This window comes from Gasterosteus aculeatus, chromosome 6, assembly GCF_964276395.1.
Source record: "Gasterosteus aculeatus chromosome 6, fGasAcu3.hap1.1, whole genome shotgun sequence".
NCBI lineage: Eukaryota > Metazoa > Chordata > Actinopteri > Perciformes > Gasterosteidae > Gasterosteus > Gasterosteus aculeatus.
In genome coordinates, this window is record NC_135693.1 from 18,993,101 (window position 1) to 19,011,362 (window position 18,262).

Consider the following 18,262-nt stretch of genomic DNA (forward strand, 5'->3'; position numbering starts at 1 on the left):
AGAATACTTTATACGTTACGGTTGCAGTTTTTAAATAAATCGTTTTTTTTTAAATTAAGGACTACGTAACATTTAAAGAAACTATTTCTTAAAAATGTAACATAAACTAAATTAATTAATAAGAAACAAATGAACCTGCAATGTTTCTTAATTTCTTCATGTGTAGTTTTTGGAGAATAATTAATTTCAGTGTCCAGGCTTTAACAGCAATTACTTGCAGTGTGAACGTCTCAGCAAGTAATGAAGACTGCCTCAAAAATTACCTTTATCGCAAGTCACTTTTCTGACCACTAGGTGTCGCACAGATTGTATTATTTCACTTGGGCTTTCTTAATTCAATGCATCATTCTATGCGAGCTGATTGATGGGGCGGAGAATACATATTTTTGAGATAGTTAGTTTGTCACTTCGCTGTGACCATATATCATCGTATACTAAAGAGGCAATGGTTAGTATTGCCATTGTAATGCATGTCACCGTGTATGTTTTATCAAAAGAAATCATATGCAAAATAATCTTCAATGTAATAACTCAACATCATATTTCCCTTTCCAGTTAACCAGCCACTGTTACAAACCACGTGGTTCAGGTAAAACCGCAGGTTTATGGTTAATCATCTTGTAGTTCTTTCTTTAAGTTACTTATTCAAACCCGCTCAAACCCTCAAACACGCATTTCTTCGTGTTTGCAGTGAAACGGATTCGAAGACGCAGAATCTCTCGAACATTCAGCGTCATTTTCTCAGTTGAGCTGTTTCAGATTAGGCAGCAGTGCAGATTTGGCCTTCAGTTTGATGCTCAATGCTTCATCTGGAAACCGAAGAGTTATGAGCCTAATAAAACTCCCCCCGCCGTCCCCCTCCTCCCCTCCCCATATCCATCTTTCTCGCCCACACAAACACATCATGTGTAGTATAACTGATGATCAATCTTCTTGCGGATATTATTATTTGCGTTTCATTAACCTGTTTCGAAGATTTAAAAAAATGAGCATGGGGGATTTTTTTCAAATAATTTTACAACTCTTTCACTATACAGGCCTGTGTGTGTGTGTGTGTGTGTGTGTGTGTGTGTGTGTGTGTGTGTGTGTGTAGTGGCCTTCGACAAATGGATTTTGCCAAAGTGACAGTCAAGCCTTCATATACAAGCAAAGGAGGCCTATCTAATCTAATTGTCTTGACGGTCATGTGTATTATTTGTAAAAGCCCGGTGATTCTGAGAAGGCCCAGAAGGCCCCGCCTGCACGGTGCGTATCGAACTGTACCGGCAGGTTTCGTTCCGCAGCTGAAGTTAAATGGTCCAAATACACTTCGGTTTGGCGCTGAACTGCAGTCCTTTATTGGACTGACCGTCAGTGTGTTGTCTGGCACCGAAAAAGAGACACCTGCTGGGAACAAATGTCCTCTCATCCACGATGAGCCTCCGTCAGGGCGGATGCTTTCTGCGCGCTCCGTATCACCGCGTTCGATCGCCGCTGGAAACGTGTGTTTCTGCGTCCTTTGCTTCGTCCACAACACGCACCGCCCTGCACCCTCATTCGGTGTAACAGCGCTGGATTTCAATGCACAGCATGTTTATGTTAAATGGATCAAAAGTCAGAAACGGGTATGACTACACTCTAAAAAATGTGACCAATGGTAACGTAAAAAAATTGTGGCAACAAAGTGACAATTAATATAATTGATTAGAAATTACTTACTCAACGTTTAAGCAAATATTATTGAAATAATTAAATCTAAAATATTTTTACAAGGAAAAATGATTCATGTCTACTAAGAAAATCATCATAATAAATTTATATTTACTTAATTTTTGGGGGAAATTTATTTATAATTACTAAATATTTGGGTGAATATGATTTACATTTACTGAATATTTAATTGAAATTGATTTACAGTTACTTTATATTTGGGTGTAACTGATTAGCAGTTACTGAATATTTGGATGGAATTGATTTCGTTACTGAATATTTGGGTGGAATTGATTTATATTTACTTCATATTCAGGTGTAATTGATTAGCAATTACTGAATATTTGTGTGGAATTGATTTATATTTACTTAATATTCTGATGTAATTGATTTACAGAAACTGAATATTTGGGTGGAATTGATTTATATTTACTTAATATTCTGATGTAATTGATTTACAGAAACTGAATATTTGGGTGGAAAGTGAAATTGAGTGTTATATACTACTAATCTTGGTAAAATAAAATTTGATTTACTGAATAAAATAAGTTATATCAACTCACATTTTAGCACATTGTTAGTTAATTCAACACATTCAACACCTTCTGGACTTAAATGAATTGTTTAAATCTATTCAATACAATTACGTGTCACTTTGTTGCCACAATTTTTCTATGTCTAATTCACTCAATACATTTTTGTGTAACAGTAAACTTAACAAACACATCATCATACATAAGTACAGCAGGTTAAACTTTATTTGTGAAAATTTCTATAAATACATACAGTAAAAGCTGCATTAAATGAGCATGGTTTATATACATTTGAACAACACAAATAAAGCAGCAATGACACTAGATAGCAGCACTAAAACTGAACTCCAGGAAAGAGCCAAACCTAAACTTCTCAATGTGAATCTTAAAAATATAATTAAAATGCATTGAACAAACAGTAACCACATTGGAGAGTTCTAACAGTAACAACAATCCCCTTTTTTTTCCAAGGGTCAAAGGTTTGAACAGTCCAGCTCCAAGAAAACTTGGAACACCTTAAATGTGTTTAAGTTTCTTTGAATGTGCAAGATTGACTGCACACGCAAACCCAACCAGCAGACAGAAAGCCCTTGGAAAGTCCCTCGGTGCAGTCAGAACTTTTACTCCTTTTTATATGTGGAAATAAGGTGACGATGGATCCACTTCACACTTTAACGCTGCCGTGAGACTCGAGGGGGTCCTTTTGACTTTATTTAACATATTCATTTATTTTATCCCTTTTCGATATTTCAAATGATTTAAATATGAATGAGACCGTAGGTGCCACATACGTGGTCAACATCATATTTATTAATCAATACTCGAATAGCATCAGTTCGTGATGGCGACACACGTGACTTAAACTAATGATCTTCGTTTGGTTCGTTTGGGATAATAATATTTCACAAAAAGAGTTCAACTGGTTAGTTTTTTTCTTCCTATTGACTTTCTCTTTAAATGTCGAGCAGTAAATAGTAAAAATGCTAAATGCAATCTGCATTCACCTTTAAGTTTTTATATTACTTTAGACCAAAGGGGTTCCAATTCATGCTTATTGTTGAAGATTTAAAAATGCACATATTCACAGAAAAGTTCACCACAGCCGTGTAAACATCACCCAAACGTGTGAGGAGCAGAATCCAAAACCTCTCCGCTGTCATAGAAAGCACATAGTCGTGCTTGAACGTGCATTGCTCAGACCTCTTGGTGAGAGAAGCATCAGATATCGCCTCTGGGGGGGGAGAAAAGGCCCAAACGTGCATCCTGGGACGTCTCACGCAGCCCACCTGCAGAGACACCTGCTGAGACACCCGAGCCTCTGTTGGGAAATTGTCGAGGAACGATGTCCAGCAAACACAGCCGATGAAATTCATCTTTAACATAATGTGTAAAAAAGACATCCCAATCTTTCTTTCTGTGCGTTATTAATCACATTAACGCCATTAATCGTCTTTGTAAAACGCGGCAGTGTGAAAGTTCAAGATTCAACAAACTACGGCAAGAAACTCCAGAAAGTGATGACGTCAGCCACCACGTACCTGCTGACCATTTGCATTAGATTTCATGACATTGGTGTGAACAAACTCATAAGGCCCCTCCAGGATGTTATTTACGTCTATACGCAGAGTCTGCACCTTTTCTTCGTTTGTCGCTATAAAAGCGTTTGTTCCTGTTGTCCTTAATCAGGATATTTTACGGCGGTTGTTTTCTGAAGCCAGCAGTGCGCCGACACACAGCCTTTTATTTCCATTTATTTAACCTTGAATCAGAGTCACTATTGAGTAACTGGTGCACCTTTTAATGGGCCTGCATGTGTTTTCATGTGTGCTTTCAGGAGGTGACATGTTTTAAAGGAGCCTTTCAAATTGCAGGTCTGGAGCACGCCAACAAAAGAGGTTCTTTTCTGCCTCTCGCGTGAAAAAAACAGACGATAAATTGTTTTCTATTTTCCAAACCTTCAGAGAGCCGACAGAAGCGTTACCTCGCCCTCCGTCTGTGGTCGCCTTCTGTCTCCAGAGTCTCGCGCAGTACAGAACCTAGAAGTAACATCTCTTTAACATCGTCTTTACCAGCATGTTGGTACTATTGGTAGTATTTCTGGAACAGAGTTATCGATTGAGGCGGATGGGCCACCAAAAACTACATAGTGTAACTAATCTATAGCATCAATGAACTGCTACAAGTTGCTATCATTGCTTGTTTTGCAAACCAAACTGATGATACTTCCTTATATATATTTTCAAATATCGGATTCATGTGGGACTAACGTTGGAAGTTGTAGCTTCAGCCTTCATTGAAGTGTTGCATATATTAGAAAATAAGACAAAAAATGAGTTTTTTGATAATCATCACACAAAAAAAGTAAAACATTAAGTTGAAGGGGAGTGCGAATGCTGACATGACATATTAGTTTTATAGTTATGCAACATTTCTCACGAGGATGAAAATCATTTTTAATGTTTTGGGCAGCAAACGCTCAAGTTGAAAAGAGGTTGAAGACTCGTGTGACACAGCTGGCAGCAAGGCAGCTTTATGAAAAGGTTGTCAGTAAAATAAACATTTCCCCTTCAAAGATGTAATTAAATGCTAAAGTACCTTGAAGTCATTGCCGTTGACAACTCTGTAGAATACCTGACTACTCTTTAAATGAAATGCTCTTTTGTTGCTTGTTGTTGGCACTTTCCTGTAAATGTCCCAATGAACTAACAAAGGCTCATCGGATCTTATCTTCACCAATCAGCATCACCTCTATTTGATTGTGTGTTTTGGTCTCAGGAAACAGGACGGGGTCGTCACACAGTACAAAATAAAAACTTTTAAAGGGCTCTAAAGTTCGCCTCTTAAATGTCCAAACTGGGTCTTTTGAGTACCGCTTCGTGACTCGTCTGTGGTCCTGTGAACGTTTGCTCTGAACACCGGGGTGGAGTTTTACAAGTAGAGAAATACCCAAGAGGTCTCCTGACAATGAGGCCACAAAGAAGCAGACCCGCTTCAAGGTCAAAGACCAGCTTCCCTCAGCACCCTAAATGATATGGTTTCAATGGAATGAAGATATGTGGAAATATACTTTTTTATTGATAGAATAATCCAGAGTGTATTTAACCTCCGGGCCTTGGGTCACGATGCACAGATGTTAAGATTATTGTTCCCCCACGTGGAATAAGGGGTAGACGTTTTTCAGCGTTTGTGTAGGACAAACAGCACCCTGTTAAGAGGGTTTCAACTCATCTAAATCCTCCATGTATTTACCAAGCTGCACCTATCCGCCAAATTCCGACCTGGGCCCCATCGCCCCGCCGTTTTTAACGGAGAACGGCGCCGCTCTGCCGGACCCCAGCGCCGCTTCGGCGGGACGGTTCTCGGACTACCGGGGCTGCTGTCACCCGGAGCCGCGGCAGCGGTATCCTCCTCCGTGGGAATGGAGTCTCCACCCGGCGGGCCGCCCCATCACCTCGCCGCCGCCGGCGCGCGTCAGTTTTCCGGGCGACGCCGTTCACCACGAGCACCGCGAGTCACGGTCCTCTGCCGACACGACGCCCGACACCGGCCAGGACTACGTGTACGGCGGGGTGGTCTACGGCCCCTCCGGTCCGGGTTATCACGCACCGGCGTTTGCCGGAGGCCCGCGGATTTCCCCCGGCGGTTACCCGGCGTTCAACCGCGGCCCAGAGCTCCGTTTCCCGGCGGGACTCAACGGGGTCCTGCCGCCGGTTTTCGACCGTTTTTTCGAGCGCGCCGATGAGAGAGTGAAGGCGAGAGCGAGCACCGCCGGGAGCCAACGGCAGACAGAGGCGAATCGGGCCCAGCGGGCGAGCTGTCAGCCCGGGGAGAGCAGCAAGGTGAGGGCGGGGCCGCAGTCGCCCCGGGCCGGGAAAGAGGACGAGGAGGACGCGCCGTCATCCAGCGGCAGCGGAGGAGACTCTTCCCCGGGTGAGTGGAAGTAACACATAGGTGTTTAAATCGCAACACGAGGATGCATATATAGGGATTAAAATGTTTATTTTTACCTACTCCTTCCTTGCTCTTGAATACAGCTATTTATGGCTAAACTGAATAAAAATGTTGAAAAACCAGAAAAGGCCCGAACGGCGGCGGCCAAGAATACAGCCATTAGATTATGGACATTTTGTCAAACAGTTCACTCTTATTTAGTTAATTATTCATTGGCTATTATGCTGATATCATGTTTTAATTAAATGTAATATTCGATCAGGTTGATCTTATCAAAATAATTGGATTAATTATATTAACAATAACACAAAAAGTGGACCCAATAATTTTATATTGTACTTGTTTTTTACTTTACGTTCCAACACCTGAATGTATTTAATGGACCCAATATAAGAATATAACCCCTCTCAAATCAAATTGTGCACACTGTGTTCAATGTTTATATGTTTAAAAAGGTTACTTTCTCTCATTTTAAATACGCTGATAAATGTGATTATTTATGTGCATAATATAAATGGATACACACACACACACACACGCACACACATATACGTATATATATATATATATATATTATATATATATATATATATATATATATATATATATATATATATATATATATATATAAATAACCAATAATCTCTCATGTGTTGGCAATCCTTGCCCCTGAGATGATGGTGGTACAGTCACATTGGCTAAACCTAAATTTGACTTGACTGAATTGTGCAAATGCAGACAACATAATTTGCCATGGACGTAAAAGGTATAAGTAATTTTAACGTCTTGAACTCACTGTTTTGACTGAGACCTTGACATTCACCTTTAATTAATAATGAAAAGTAATTTCAGATAAATTAATCTCCAACAGTTTTACACAAAACTCCAAAGTTCCATCATTCACAAAGGTTTGGCATTACGTTAATATTGTAAAATCACACACTTGGGCCTCAGCAGAATTGGCCTTTTATGTTTTTGCTGACTTTGTTCCTAACTGCTCCCTCACTTCAGTCATATTTGTTCATTATAGCCCTGTTTACTTTGGCCTTTATGCCTTCTCCCTCTTACGCATTCTCTCTCTTTCCTCCCTCTTGCCTCTATGCATTCTCTCTCTTTCCTCCCTCTTGCCTCTATGCATTCTCTCTCTTGCATATATGCCTTCTCTCTCTTGCCTATATGCATTCTCTCTCTTGCCTCTATGCATTCTCTCTCTTTCCTCCCTCTTGCCTCTATGCATTCTCTCTCTTGCATATATGCCTTCTCTCTCTTGCCTATATGCATTCTCTCTCTTGCCTCTATGCATTCTCTCTCTTTCCTCCCTCTTGCCTCTATGCATTCTCTCTCTTTCCTCCCTCTTGCCTCTATGCATTCTCTCTCTTGCATATATGCCTTCTCTCTCTTGCCTATATGCATTCTCTCTCTTTCCTCCCTCATGGCTCTATGCCTTCTCTCTCTTGCCCATATGCATTCTCCAGCAGAACGCCGTGCGAGGAGGAAGAAGCGATGTCCTTACTCCAAGCAGCAGATCAGAGAGCTGGAGCGAGAGTTTCTATTCAACATCTACATCAACAAAGGCAGACGCTTGCAGCTGTCCAGCCGTGTGTGCCTGACTGAGCGGTGAGTGCACGTTGCACTATTTATTTAATTGGGAATCTGTCTTTTCTGATTCACAATTCACAGATTTACATGTGAAGGATCTGCTTAAACCCCATGAAGAAGGACACATTCTTTTGGACTGTTAAGAATGTTCCGCCTCATATGTTGCTTTAATTCTAACATCTCCTCCAGCACAAATAAATCAAACTTGTTTCTTTTCTTTTCCTTTGCGGATCCAGACAGGTGAAAATATGGTTCCAGAACAGAAGAATTAAAGAGAAGAAGCTGAAAAGTGAGAGTTTGCTGTATCACACAAGATATCGCATGTTCTGATGAGGGAGAAAGAACGGCGCACAAACTCCGCACCATTCCTGTGATGTAGAAGAAAAGGAATTAAGTCTACAATTACAAACAGTAATGTTGAAAATGTTGAATATGCCTTTGTTTTCCTGACCGTGTGCTTATAATCTATTTCCACGCTCCACAACAGAAATCTGATCATTGGATTAATCTGGATCAAAAACAGTTTTTTATTTTGTTGATATTTCACAGTCAAACGTTCTTTTTGAAAGATTTTCTCTTTGAATCAGAAATATCCTCAGCAGCAATGCGACAAAAATCCATTTTTGAGAAGAAACTCATTTTGAGCAGAAGTAGTCCGACATGTTGAAGACACTTCAGGTGAAGAAAGTCCAATAATTAGAGATATGAAACTTCAGCTCATTACATTAGGGTGATTATTTATTGTACTACATGTTTTCTGACAAATACACACATATATATATATATATATATCTATCTATCTACGGTGGCAAAGTAAATGTTTATTTTGGATGTATGGAAATAGTCCCAGACCTCAAAATGAACTGGTGTATTATAAAAAGTAGTGCAGCGCCTCAATTGAGCCCTGTAGAAAAGTTACAAATACGTAGATTATTCAAGTTCAGTTTTCAAGACCACCAATGAATCTTCTTTTGTGAATTAAGAAGAAAACCCTGAGCACCCCCCCCTCCCCCCCACCCGGCCTCCTTTCATCCGGCCTTCTCCCTGAAGTCACACTTCTAAGGAATGAAGCGTCTCTCTGCCTCGGAGCCTAAAGGCACCGCAGACCAACACTCGTCATGTAGAAGAAGCAAAGCGCACACGGAGCTCGTCTGTGCGTCCCGTCATTTCACATTTCAGTGCTTCGTGTTTTAATGTCGACCTGCACTGCTGACAATCTGACGACGCGTCTCTTCTTCTGTCTGGATCGATTTTTCAATAACAAATACTCTTTGTGTTCATGTAAGATTTGTGATTAAAAAGGTCATTAATGACCACACGTATACCACGTTTAAATTGAGTTTAACGTTTTATTTTAGTCAAGCAAAGACAATACGTCATTATTCTGTTACCTGCTTCTCATGTTTATGTGGGTATTTATAGTCTAAATACCAATGAAACAGACTTAATGAATAAAGCAATATAAGTTGAGTTATTTTACTTTTACTTTGATGACTTAAATGTGACAGTGACAATAAACAAGCCGTCATTTTATTCCTTTCTTTTGTTCCAAGTGTGTTTCCTTGCGTTTATTGCCACATTTAAGGGTCATATGTTTTATACTTGAACACATCTTGATCAGCGGAACCGTTTGTTTGTGTTGTGTTGGAGGAACTAGTGAGTAATCCAGAATTAGGTTTTGTGATGCGATTTTATAGTTTTAAATTCTGCTTTTTAGAGGTTAGTTTGAGACTTTCCAAATTGCTTTGCTTTGTGAAATCAGAGAAGAGCTGCACAATGGACACGACTATGACCGTGATGCTTCAGGATGGAATCCAAATGTATTTTACAGCACAATTAAACAAGTGACCATGTGTCATCACTTCTGCACGAACGTAAAAGGATTCAGGAGCTCAAGCGACCAGGCTCACATTCTAGATGCGCGATGCCCCAACTGGTAACACGAGGCACTAAAAGAGCAGATCCTTCAGTAGTTAATTGCTGCCCCGGTAACACCGATGCGACGTGTGAGTGAAAGACGGCGGAAACACACAGTGAGTCCAAGGCTGCAACTGAACCTTGAACCGCAACACAACACAACACAACACAACACAACCACGCCGTCGCCACCACCGCTTCCTCCACTTAAAGGCTTTTATTGGGGCAATACGGCCCGTCTGCTGTCCCTCTCCTTCCCTCTCTTTGTCTCAAGCATTCACTCAGTCTGAGTGAGAGTGCGTCTGTGTGTGTGTGTGTGTGTGTGTGTGTGTGTGTGTGTGTGTCTAAGAGAGTGGTAAAAAGAAAGACAAGGAGATGAAAGGAGAGATTGTGTTTGGGTTTATTGTAGGTCATTGGTTGAATGCCTTTAGTTCCAAACACTTTTCTATTTGTACCCGACCATCACAGGTCGGTTCCAAACGTGTCGTTGCCCAGCAGGGGGCTGCAACAATCTTACTGTATACAATGTTAAATAGTGGATGATGTAGTGAAGTTCAGTAATCCCTCGTTTATCGCGGGGGTTACGTTCCGAAAATGACCCGCGATAAGTGAAATCCGCGAAATAGAAAACTTTTTATTTTTTACAATTAGCAACTATTACATGTATACAAATACAGTGACTCGCGTGTAGGCCGTTTCACTGCTCTTCAGACTGGGCCGCTGCATCCTGACTGCGCTCTGCAGTGTTCTCTTCTTCTGAAGCCCGCGGTGCAGGTGTGTTTGTTCGGGAGAAGAACATAGTGATAGGCAGCTGTTGTCGCTCTTTTTTCTTCTTTGCAAAAAGATCCTTGTACACCGACATGCCACCATCGATTACGTTGGAGAACTGTAATGAACGGCTCGGGAGTGAGTTTTTAGCGAATCAGAATGCAGAGCACAATGCACCAAAAAAAAAAAAAAATGCATTATGAAAATCCGCGAAATAGCGAATCCGCGATAAATGAACCGCGAAGTGGCGAGGGATCACTGTAAACACATTCAAGAAAAGAAGGCCTTGAAACAGAAATTGGTAGTGCAAAATGTAGACGATGTATTCAACATGAGCATTGTTGGAAGGAGGAAACGGTGGAAAGAGATAGATCTATAGGTACATAGATGTACATAGATGTATAGATAAATAGATGTATAGATAGATGGATAGATAGATTTACAGATAGATAGATCTAGAGATAGATGTATAGATACATAGATCTATAGATGTATGGATAGATAAATAGATAGATCTAGACATAGATCTATAGATAGATGGATAGATAAATAGATAGATCTAGACATAGATCTATAGATGTATGGATAGATAAATAGATCGTTCTAGACATAGATCTATAGATACATAGATGGATAGATAGATGGATAGATAAATATATTGATGTATAGATACATAGATGTATAGATAGATGGATAGATAAATAGATAGATCTAGACATAGATCTATAGATAGATGGATATATAAATAGATAGATGTAGAGATAGATGTACAGATAAATAGATATATCGATGTATAGATAGATGGATAGATAAATAGATAGATCTAGACATAGATCTATAGATAGATGGGTAGATAAATAGATAGATCTAGACATAGATCTATAGATGTATGGATAGATAAATAGATAGATCTAGACATAGATCTATAGATACATAGATGGATAGATAGATGGATAGATAAATAGATAGATCTAGACATAGATCTATAGATACATAGATGTATAGAAGGATGGATAGATAAATATATAGATCTAGACATAGATCTATAGATGTATGGATAGATAAATAGATAGTTCTAGACATAGATCTATAGATACATAGATGGATAGATAGATGGATAGATAAATATATTGATGTATAGATACATAGATGTATAGATAGATGGATAGATAAATAGATAGATCTAGACATAGATCTATAGATAGATGGATATATAAATAGATAGATCTAGAGATAGATGTACAGATAAATAGATATATCGATGTATAGATAGATGGATAGATAAATAGATAGATCTAGACATAGATCTATAGATAGATGGGTAGATAAATAGATAGATCTAGACATAGATCTATAGATGTATGGATAGATAAATAGATAGATCTAGACATAGATCTATAGATACATAGATGGATAGATAGATGGATAGATAAATAGATAGATCTAGACATAGATCTATAGATACATAGATGTATAGATGGATGGATAGATAAATATATAGATGTATAGATACATAGATGTATAGATAGATGGATAGATAAAGAGATAGATCTAGACATAGATCTATAGATACATAGATGATAGATAGATGGATAGATAAATAGATAGATCTAGACATAGATCTATAGATACATAGATGTATAGATGGATGGATAGATAAATATATAGATGTATAGATACATAGATGTATAGATAGATGGATAGATAAAGAGATAGATCTAGACATAGATCTATAGATACATAGATGGATAGATAGATGGATAGATAAATAGATAGATCTAGACATAGATCTATATATACATAGATGTATAGATGGATGGATAGATAAATATATAGATGTATAGATACATAGATGTATAGATAGATGGATAGATAAAGAGATAGATCTAGACATAGATGTATAGATACATCTATGTATAGATGTATACATATAGAATAGAATACATATAGAATCTATACTAATAGATAGTTCTTCACTCAGTCCCTCGTGCCCTCAGTCCTCAGAGGTCCATCTAAATCAAATGATTCCCGCGGGTTCACGTTGTTCCTTCGTTTCGTTACTGGAACCAGTAGACATGTTGAATAATAACTTATTTTAAAAAGATGTAAAGAATCGTCGGACTCCGTCCTGCGCGCACACCGTTTGAACTCACGCGGCCAGCAGATGGCGCTACAGGTAAACGAGAGGCAGCGATCAAGGTCTCCGTTGGGACATTTGCAGCAGCTCGTGTTGTGACGCCGCCACACCGCCAATGAGAAACTGGCTTCTGTTCACAGAAGTTCATTGGACGAAGGTCTATAAAAGCCATGACGCAGGTAACAGTAAGGAATACAGTAAATGGTTGCAAATAGCAGCTTTAAAGAATCAGATAGCAGGTTGCTGAAACTCCAATTAAAGAAAAGAAGTCATAGAAAAGCTCACTTTGCGCCTGTAATAAAATTAACATTATTTCCACATTAGCAGAGTTAAGAAAACGCCCAAATCAAAACCAGCTGTCCGTTAACTTTGAGGCGATAAAGAGGCGAGTTAGTCTCTAATTACGAGCTTTTGTTTTGCATTGTGGTTTGTGCAGAAAAGCCAAACTAAAGCCCAGAACCTCACGCGCGCATTTACACGCACCTCGAGTCCCCGCTGCTCTTTATTCTGCCTGCAAAACGCGTTTTAAGAGCTTGGCCTATGCGTGCCACATCCAGGCCCATGTGCGGCCCGGCTGCTGGGGCCCACGGTTCCGTTTCTGACTAGAAGAGAATAAAGAGATTGATTTCCAGCGCCAGCTAAACCACGTGATTCGCGTGGTAACCAATGGGCAGCCGAGAAGAAGCTACGGGCAAGGAACAAACCCACTACCATTTTAGGGGAGGATGTGAGCCACTATACCGGCCCCATCCAACGTTTTACAGTCGCACTTAAGTGTCTTTTTATTGAAATCATAAAATAAACATGTCGCTGACGAATTATTATTCCATGATGGGGCTGCAGGCCGAGGAGCCGTACGGGGCACATTTCATCCCGGGAGGCTTGCAGGGCTCGGCGGCCGGCTGCGCCAAGTCGGCCCGCAGAGCGGAGGAGGCGGAGGAGCAGGACGGGACCCCCGGCGCGCGCATTCCGGATTTCTCCCATTTTCCCAACAAACAGTCGGGCCTGAGCGGCTTCTCTCCCTGGGCGAACACCCCCGCGTCCTCCCCGCCGTCCTCCCCGAGGCTGCAGTCTGCCCCCGGCGGCCTTTTCCCCCCGCACCACTTCCTGAGCCACCACCACCAACACCACCACCACCACCACCAGCACCACCCGTACTACGGCCCGCAGGCAGAGCACCTCGCCTCCGACGGCAGGTTCGTCCGCTGCTGGGAGGGGGCGGCTCCCCCCTCGGACGCTTCCCTGTCACACGCCTCGGTGGGCTTTACCGGGCGCGTCCCCGCCACCGGTGACCTCTCCGATCCGAGCCCGAGGTACGAAGCGGTAAAACCGGAGGGGTCGCCGCCACCGCCGCCGCCGCCCCGGGACAGCCCCGGGGGTTCCAGCTTCGACAGCCCGACCGAGGCGGTCCTAGAGCGGCTCGGCGCCGCGGAGGAGCCGGAGAGGAAGCCGGAGCCCCAAAAGGGGGAAGAGGAGCGCAAAAACAAGATCGACCCGGGTAAAGAGACACACACCGGGATGTTTATTAGCCTTTAAGAGGCGGCGGTACGCAAGTGTTTGTGCGCGTGTGTGTGTGTGTGTGTGTGTGTGTGTGTGTGTGTGTGTGTGTGTGTGTGTGTGTGTGTGTGCGTGCGTGTGTGAGAATGTGGCCTAAGTAAGTAAGTAAGTAAGTGTGTGTGACTTTTATTGCGCTATAAATGTCTTGTAAACGGTCAAATATAAAACTTTACAGTCCATTAAAATAATGAAGGTGCTATTGCTGTTATTTAACAATTTGGCACGAAAGAGAAAAGTGGTTCTGCTGCACTTTTATCTCATCGGAGTTGTGCAGAAAGTAGACTTCTATTCTATTCTATTCTATTGTAATTGATGCTTGTGCTTTGCTATGAACATACAGATTCCCATATATCTGTGTGTGTGTGTGTGTGTGTATATATATATATATATATATATATATATATATATATATATATATATATATATATATAATCTATCGTCTATAACGATCGCAATCATTTATCGGGCCTTTAATGTTCGTGGCTTGTAATAATGATTGTAATGTATATAATGTATTTTACTTGGGATGCACACGATCATATTTAAGATAAATCTGGAATTAATATGAACAAAAAACTCCAAAGAACACACAAAACCCCTTCAAAAACGGAATAGCTGGGATTTAAATCAAGATAAAGTAAAATAAAAACAAATAGTACAAGTATGTTAAAACAGGTGTGTAATGAGAATTGAACATTTTGTTGGATTTGTATTATCTTTCTTGCAAAATGTCACTTTTGGTACCAAATTGATAAACATTTGAAATGTGTGAAATGTGAAATGAGTTCTTCGTGTCGGTAATGAAATGTTTTTTGGATATCTGTGCCGAGCTCCTCTGTGAGGTGATGGCCTTCCAACCCAAACCAAAGTCTACCTGTTGCTCTCTTAAGTCATACACTATATAAACGCAAAGTCTTTACGTTTCTTTGACCTTAACTGCTGTTCAATCATTATTAAAAGGGCTTTGACTGTCTCTCTTTAAACCAAACCTACCCAGAGATTTACGCATTATTGAATAATCGTGTTTTTGCTGCTCGCTGCGTTTTCATCTTTGACACAATTTCCAGAAACAACAAACAGACACATTGTGTTAAATTATTTAAATGGGGAAAGGGGCTTAAACAACAACTGTTTCAGCTTAAAGCAGCGCAGCGATATAAAAATAAAGACATCAAGATCGTTTCTTTTACTAGTGAGCCAAAAGTTGCATGCTCATAAAATGTGTTCCTGCAATATTTGTCACACAATAAATAAATTGTCTTCTCCTGCAGACAACCCAGCGGCCAATTGGATCTACGCCAAGTCCACCCGGAAGAAAAGGTGTCCGTACACCAAACACCAGACCCTGGAGCTGGAGAAGGAGTTCCTCTACAACATGTACCTGACCAGGGACCGGCGCCTGGAGGTGGCGGGACTCTTAAATTTGACAGAGAGGCAGGTCAAGATCTGGTTCCAGAACAGACGGATGAAGATGAAGAAGCTGATGATCCGAGAGAGGAGGAGTGTGAACGAATGATGGATTCCCTTTTTTTTTGTCCTCTCTCTCTCTCTCTCTCTGCAGGATATAGCTGAGATTATAGCCGATTAAAGAAAACGCAGTGCACCACTATGCACACGGCATCTTTTTACACCAGCTGGCGCGGTCAGCTGTTACTAGGCAACGGAATGTGAAGCTAATGGCTGCCCTTGGGGTAAAACCGCGGCGGGAGAATTCCGCGAAGGAGGGCAGACCCGGATGTGTTGTTACACACGTGTGATTGACAGAAAGAGCCACCAATCGAATATAAACAAATCGAGTTTGCTCTTTTTACACACACGTGTGTTTCTGTTGAGGCGGTACGTCTCGCAACAAAGAAACAAAAATGAGCCGTGCCCACTGCCAAAATAACCTTTTATGATTTAATGCAGAAACTTCTGCCCCCGGTGTGCCAGACGGGACTGAACATCTGGCCTTCACATGGAATTCCAGCCTGATCTCCAAAAACCTGTTCGTAAAAATGTATGCGAAAATCCTGAAGATACAAATTATAACGTTGGCAATTCACATGAATCATCATCCTGGATATGGATTCATCGCTTAGAAGAGACCAAACGCAGAGATTCTGTGGCAAAAGGTGTAAACAATATGAGCAATTGAAGCATTTGATTGAAACACATTCACGTCTTAGTGGATAAATGAAGCATTTCAAACAAATCACTTATGATTTAAGATTGATATTTTCTTCCTGCTCGGCAACTGAAAAACATGTTGAGATTTTATGAGCCTCACTGTCATATTGGCTACACATCTAATACTGCATTTAAATTACTTCTTGTCAGCGGGGGAATGTCACCCAGTACATTTATTTAAGTACTGTGTACTAGTACAATTGGTAGGTATCGTCCTTGACTTGCATATTTTCATTTTCTGCTACATTTCAGAGGGTAACATTTTTCTTCCTGCATTTTTACATTTTAGTTACTTTGATTGGGTTTATTGAAACAAATATGAGTGAATGTAATTATATAGTATCACAAGTTAATCTACCGGGCTGTAAATAAAGTGATTAAAACGAGCTCTTAGCTGCGACAAGTAAGATTTTGAAGACTTTTACTTTAATCTCAGTATTTTTACTGCTACTGTCACTTGAGTAAAACATCTGAATTCTTCTTCTACCAGTTTTCTGTCCCCATAGTGACCACGAACCTCAAAAAAACAGCACACAAAATGTCCAAGTAATGTCCTAATGAGTCCAGACAACAACACCTCTGATCCATTACGACGCCCACAATGGTCGAATGGGTCAAAGACCCGTGTTTGTCCGACCGTCCATCCAGCCACAAGAGGTATTTCTGATTAAAAAGCACTCCATTCAATTTATAATAACATTAATATTCTAATATACTCTCCGTTGGAATGTTTTTTTTTGGGCTGGGCGACACAAAAACACACTGAGAAATCCCGTCCTTAATGAAAAAAATATATATATATCTTTTGTCAAATATAGAAATATGAGTAGTTGGGGGACATTACTTTTTTTGCTAAAATATGGGTTTCATCCAAAACCTTCTGCATCTTGTAGTTGTAAGACTAGAAAAATTATTTCATCACATACAATTAACAAAAAACAACCCGACTTACATCCCCCCCAAAAGAGGCCTGTACACGGATAACCACGGACTGCATTCGGCCTCCGGATTGGAGGAACCCGTTAGTGTTACGACGACCCCCGTCTCCCCTAAAGCAGGGTCCTCCACGCGGGACGATTCCCTCTGCGCACCGATCAGCCTCCTGGTTCCTTTTTCTTTTTATAAAGTGTGCATGCGTTGCCTCACGAGGCCTATCTGTTGTTGTGCTGTTGATATGTGTATCTCTGTTGTTAATGTCTATGTTCCGCTACACACACACACACACACACACACACACACACACACACACACACATTTCATGTGAGACGTTTTACGGAAACAACACACACACTTAATTTCTGAAAGTCCGACATCCTGCAGTCGCGTAATTGTCGGATATCAATACTTGAAATGTTTTTTTTTTCCACGGAGATGAGACGGACTCGATGATCACAACAACAACAACAACAACAACAACAACACTCGGACACACACAACAGGCTACGTTAGCCTAGTCTGCTCGTGGGGATTTGCTTCATTGGAATAAAAATCGGATGACGTCATCGTTGTTAATCTCTCTGTTGTTGGAATTGTGTTGGTGTGACTCATCCACATCAGTTTTAGGGTTTTATTACGTTTTGCATTAACAATGTTGTAGTGAAGCGTATGTTTTGTTAAATTAGCTCGTTTATTAGCTGTAATAAAATGACAGTTGTATTGTTAGTCGTTTGCTTGTATCATATAATTCGTGTGGACAAACCGGAAATACGGTCAGCGAGCAAGTAATAATAATAGTAGTCACTCTACATTATAACATATTTGAAATGTATTATAATTAGCACGCACTAAGGGAGTTGTGACGCTATTTATATATTTTTAACTCAATTGTTTATTCTCTGTATGAAATACACAAAATACTACAACTTCTGCAACATATTTTGCAGCCAATCGTTTCATTAAGGAATTATACAATCAAATAGAATTACTTTTTGGGATGTTGCAA

At 40.5% G+C, this 18,262-nt stretch overlaps 2 protein-coding genes across 5 annotated transcripts; both read left to right on the plus strand.

Moving 5' to 3' along the window:
• The first annotated feature begins 4,967 nt into the window (after positions 1-4,967).
• Positions 4,968-9,308, plus strand: LOC120820686 (homeobox protein Hox-D11b). 2 transcript variants are annotated; one of them, XM_040178743.2, is made up of 3 exons: positions 4,968-6,152; positions 7,649-7,790; positions 8,009-9,308. In XM_040178743.2, exons 1-3 carry the CDS (start codon positions 5,462-5,464, stop codon positions 8,100-8,102), a joined length of 927 nt encoding a protein of 308 aa, XP_040034677.2. In that variant the 5' UTR covers positions 4,968-5,461; the 3' UTR covers positions 8,103-9,308. The 2 variants fall into 2 exon arrangements, with proteins under 2 accessions (XP_040034677.2, XP_040034678.2); XM_040178744.2 differs by having other exon boundaries at positions 5,071-6,152; positions 7,652-7,790.
• A 4,005-nt stretch (positions 9,309-13,313) lies between these two features.
• On the plus strand, positions 13,314-16,704 carry LOC120820685 (homeobox protein Hox-D9b-like). Of its 3 annotated transcripts, none has more exons than XM_078105018.1 (3): positions 13,314-14,092; positions 15,423-15,589; positions 15,713-16,704. In XM_078105018.1, the coding sequence occupies exons 1-3, from the start codon at positions 13,399-13,401 to the stop codon at positions 15,737-15,739; spliced, it is 888 nt and encodes a 295-aa protein (XP_077961144.1). In that variant the 5' UTR covers positions 13,314-13,398; the 3' UTR covers positions 15,740-16,704. The 3 variants fall into 3 exon arrangements, with proteins under 3 accessions (XP_077961144.1, XP_077961145.1, XP_040034676.2); XM_078105019.1 differs by having other exon boundaries at positions 15,423-15,585; XM_040178742.2 differs by having other exon boundaries at positions 15,423-15,801.
• The last annotated feature ends 1,558 nt before the right edge of the window (positions 16,705-18,262 follow it).

Coding starts and splice junctions, on each gene's coding strand:
- LOC120820686 (XM_040178743.2), top strand. CDS start 5,462: ATGTATTTACCAAGCTGCACCTATCCGCCAAATTCCGACCTGGGCCCC. Junction 6,153..7,648: donor CGGAGGAGACTCTTCCCCGG/GTGAGTGGAAGT, acceptor TGCATTCTCCAG/CAGAACGCCGTGCGAGGAGG. Junction 7,791..8,008: donor CGTGTGTGCCTGACTGAGCG/GTGAGTGCACGT, acceptor TTGCGGATCCAG/ACAGGTGAAAATATGGTTCC.
- LOC120820685 (XM_040178742.2), top strand. CDS start 13,399: ATGTCGCTGACGAATTATTATTCCATGATGGGGCTGCAGGCCGAGGAG. Junction 14,093..15,422: donor CAAAAACAAGATCGACCCGG/GTAAAGAGACAC, acceptor CTTCTCCTGCAG/ACAACCCAGCGGCCAATTGG.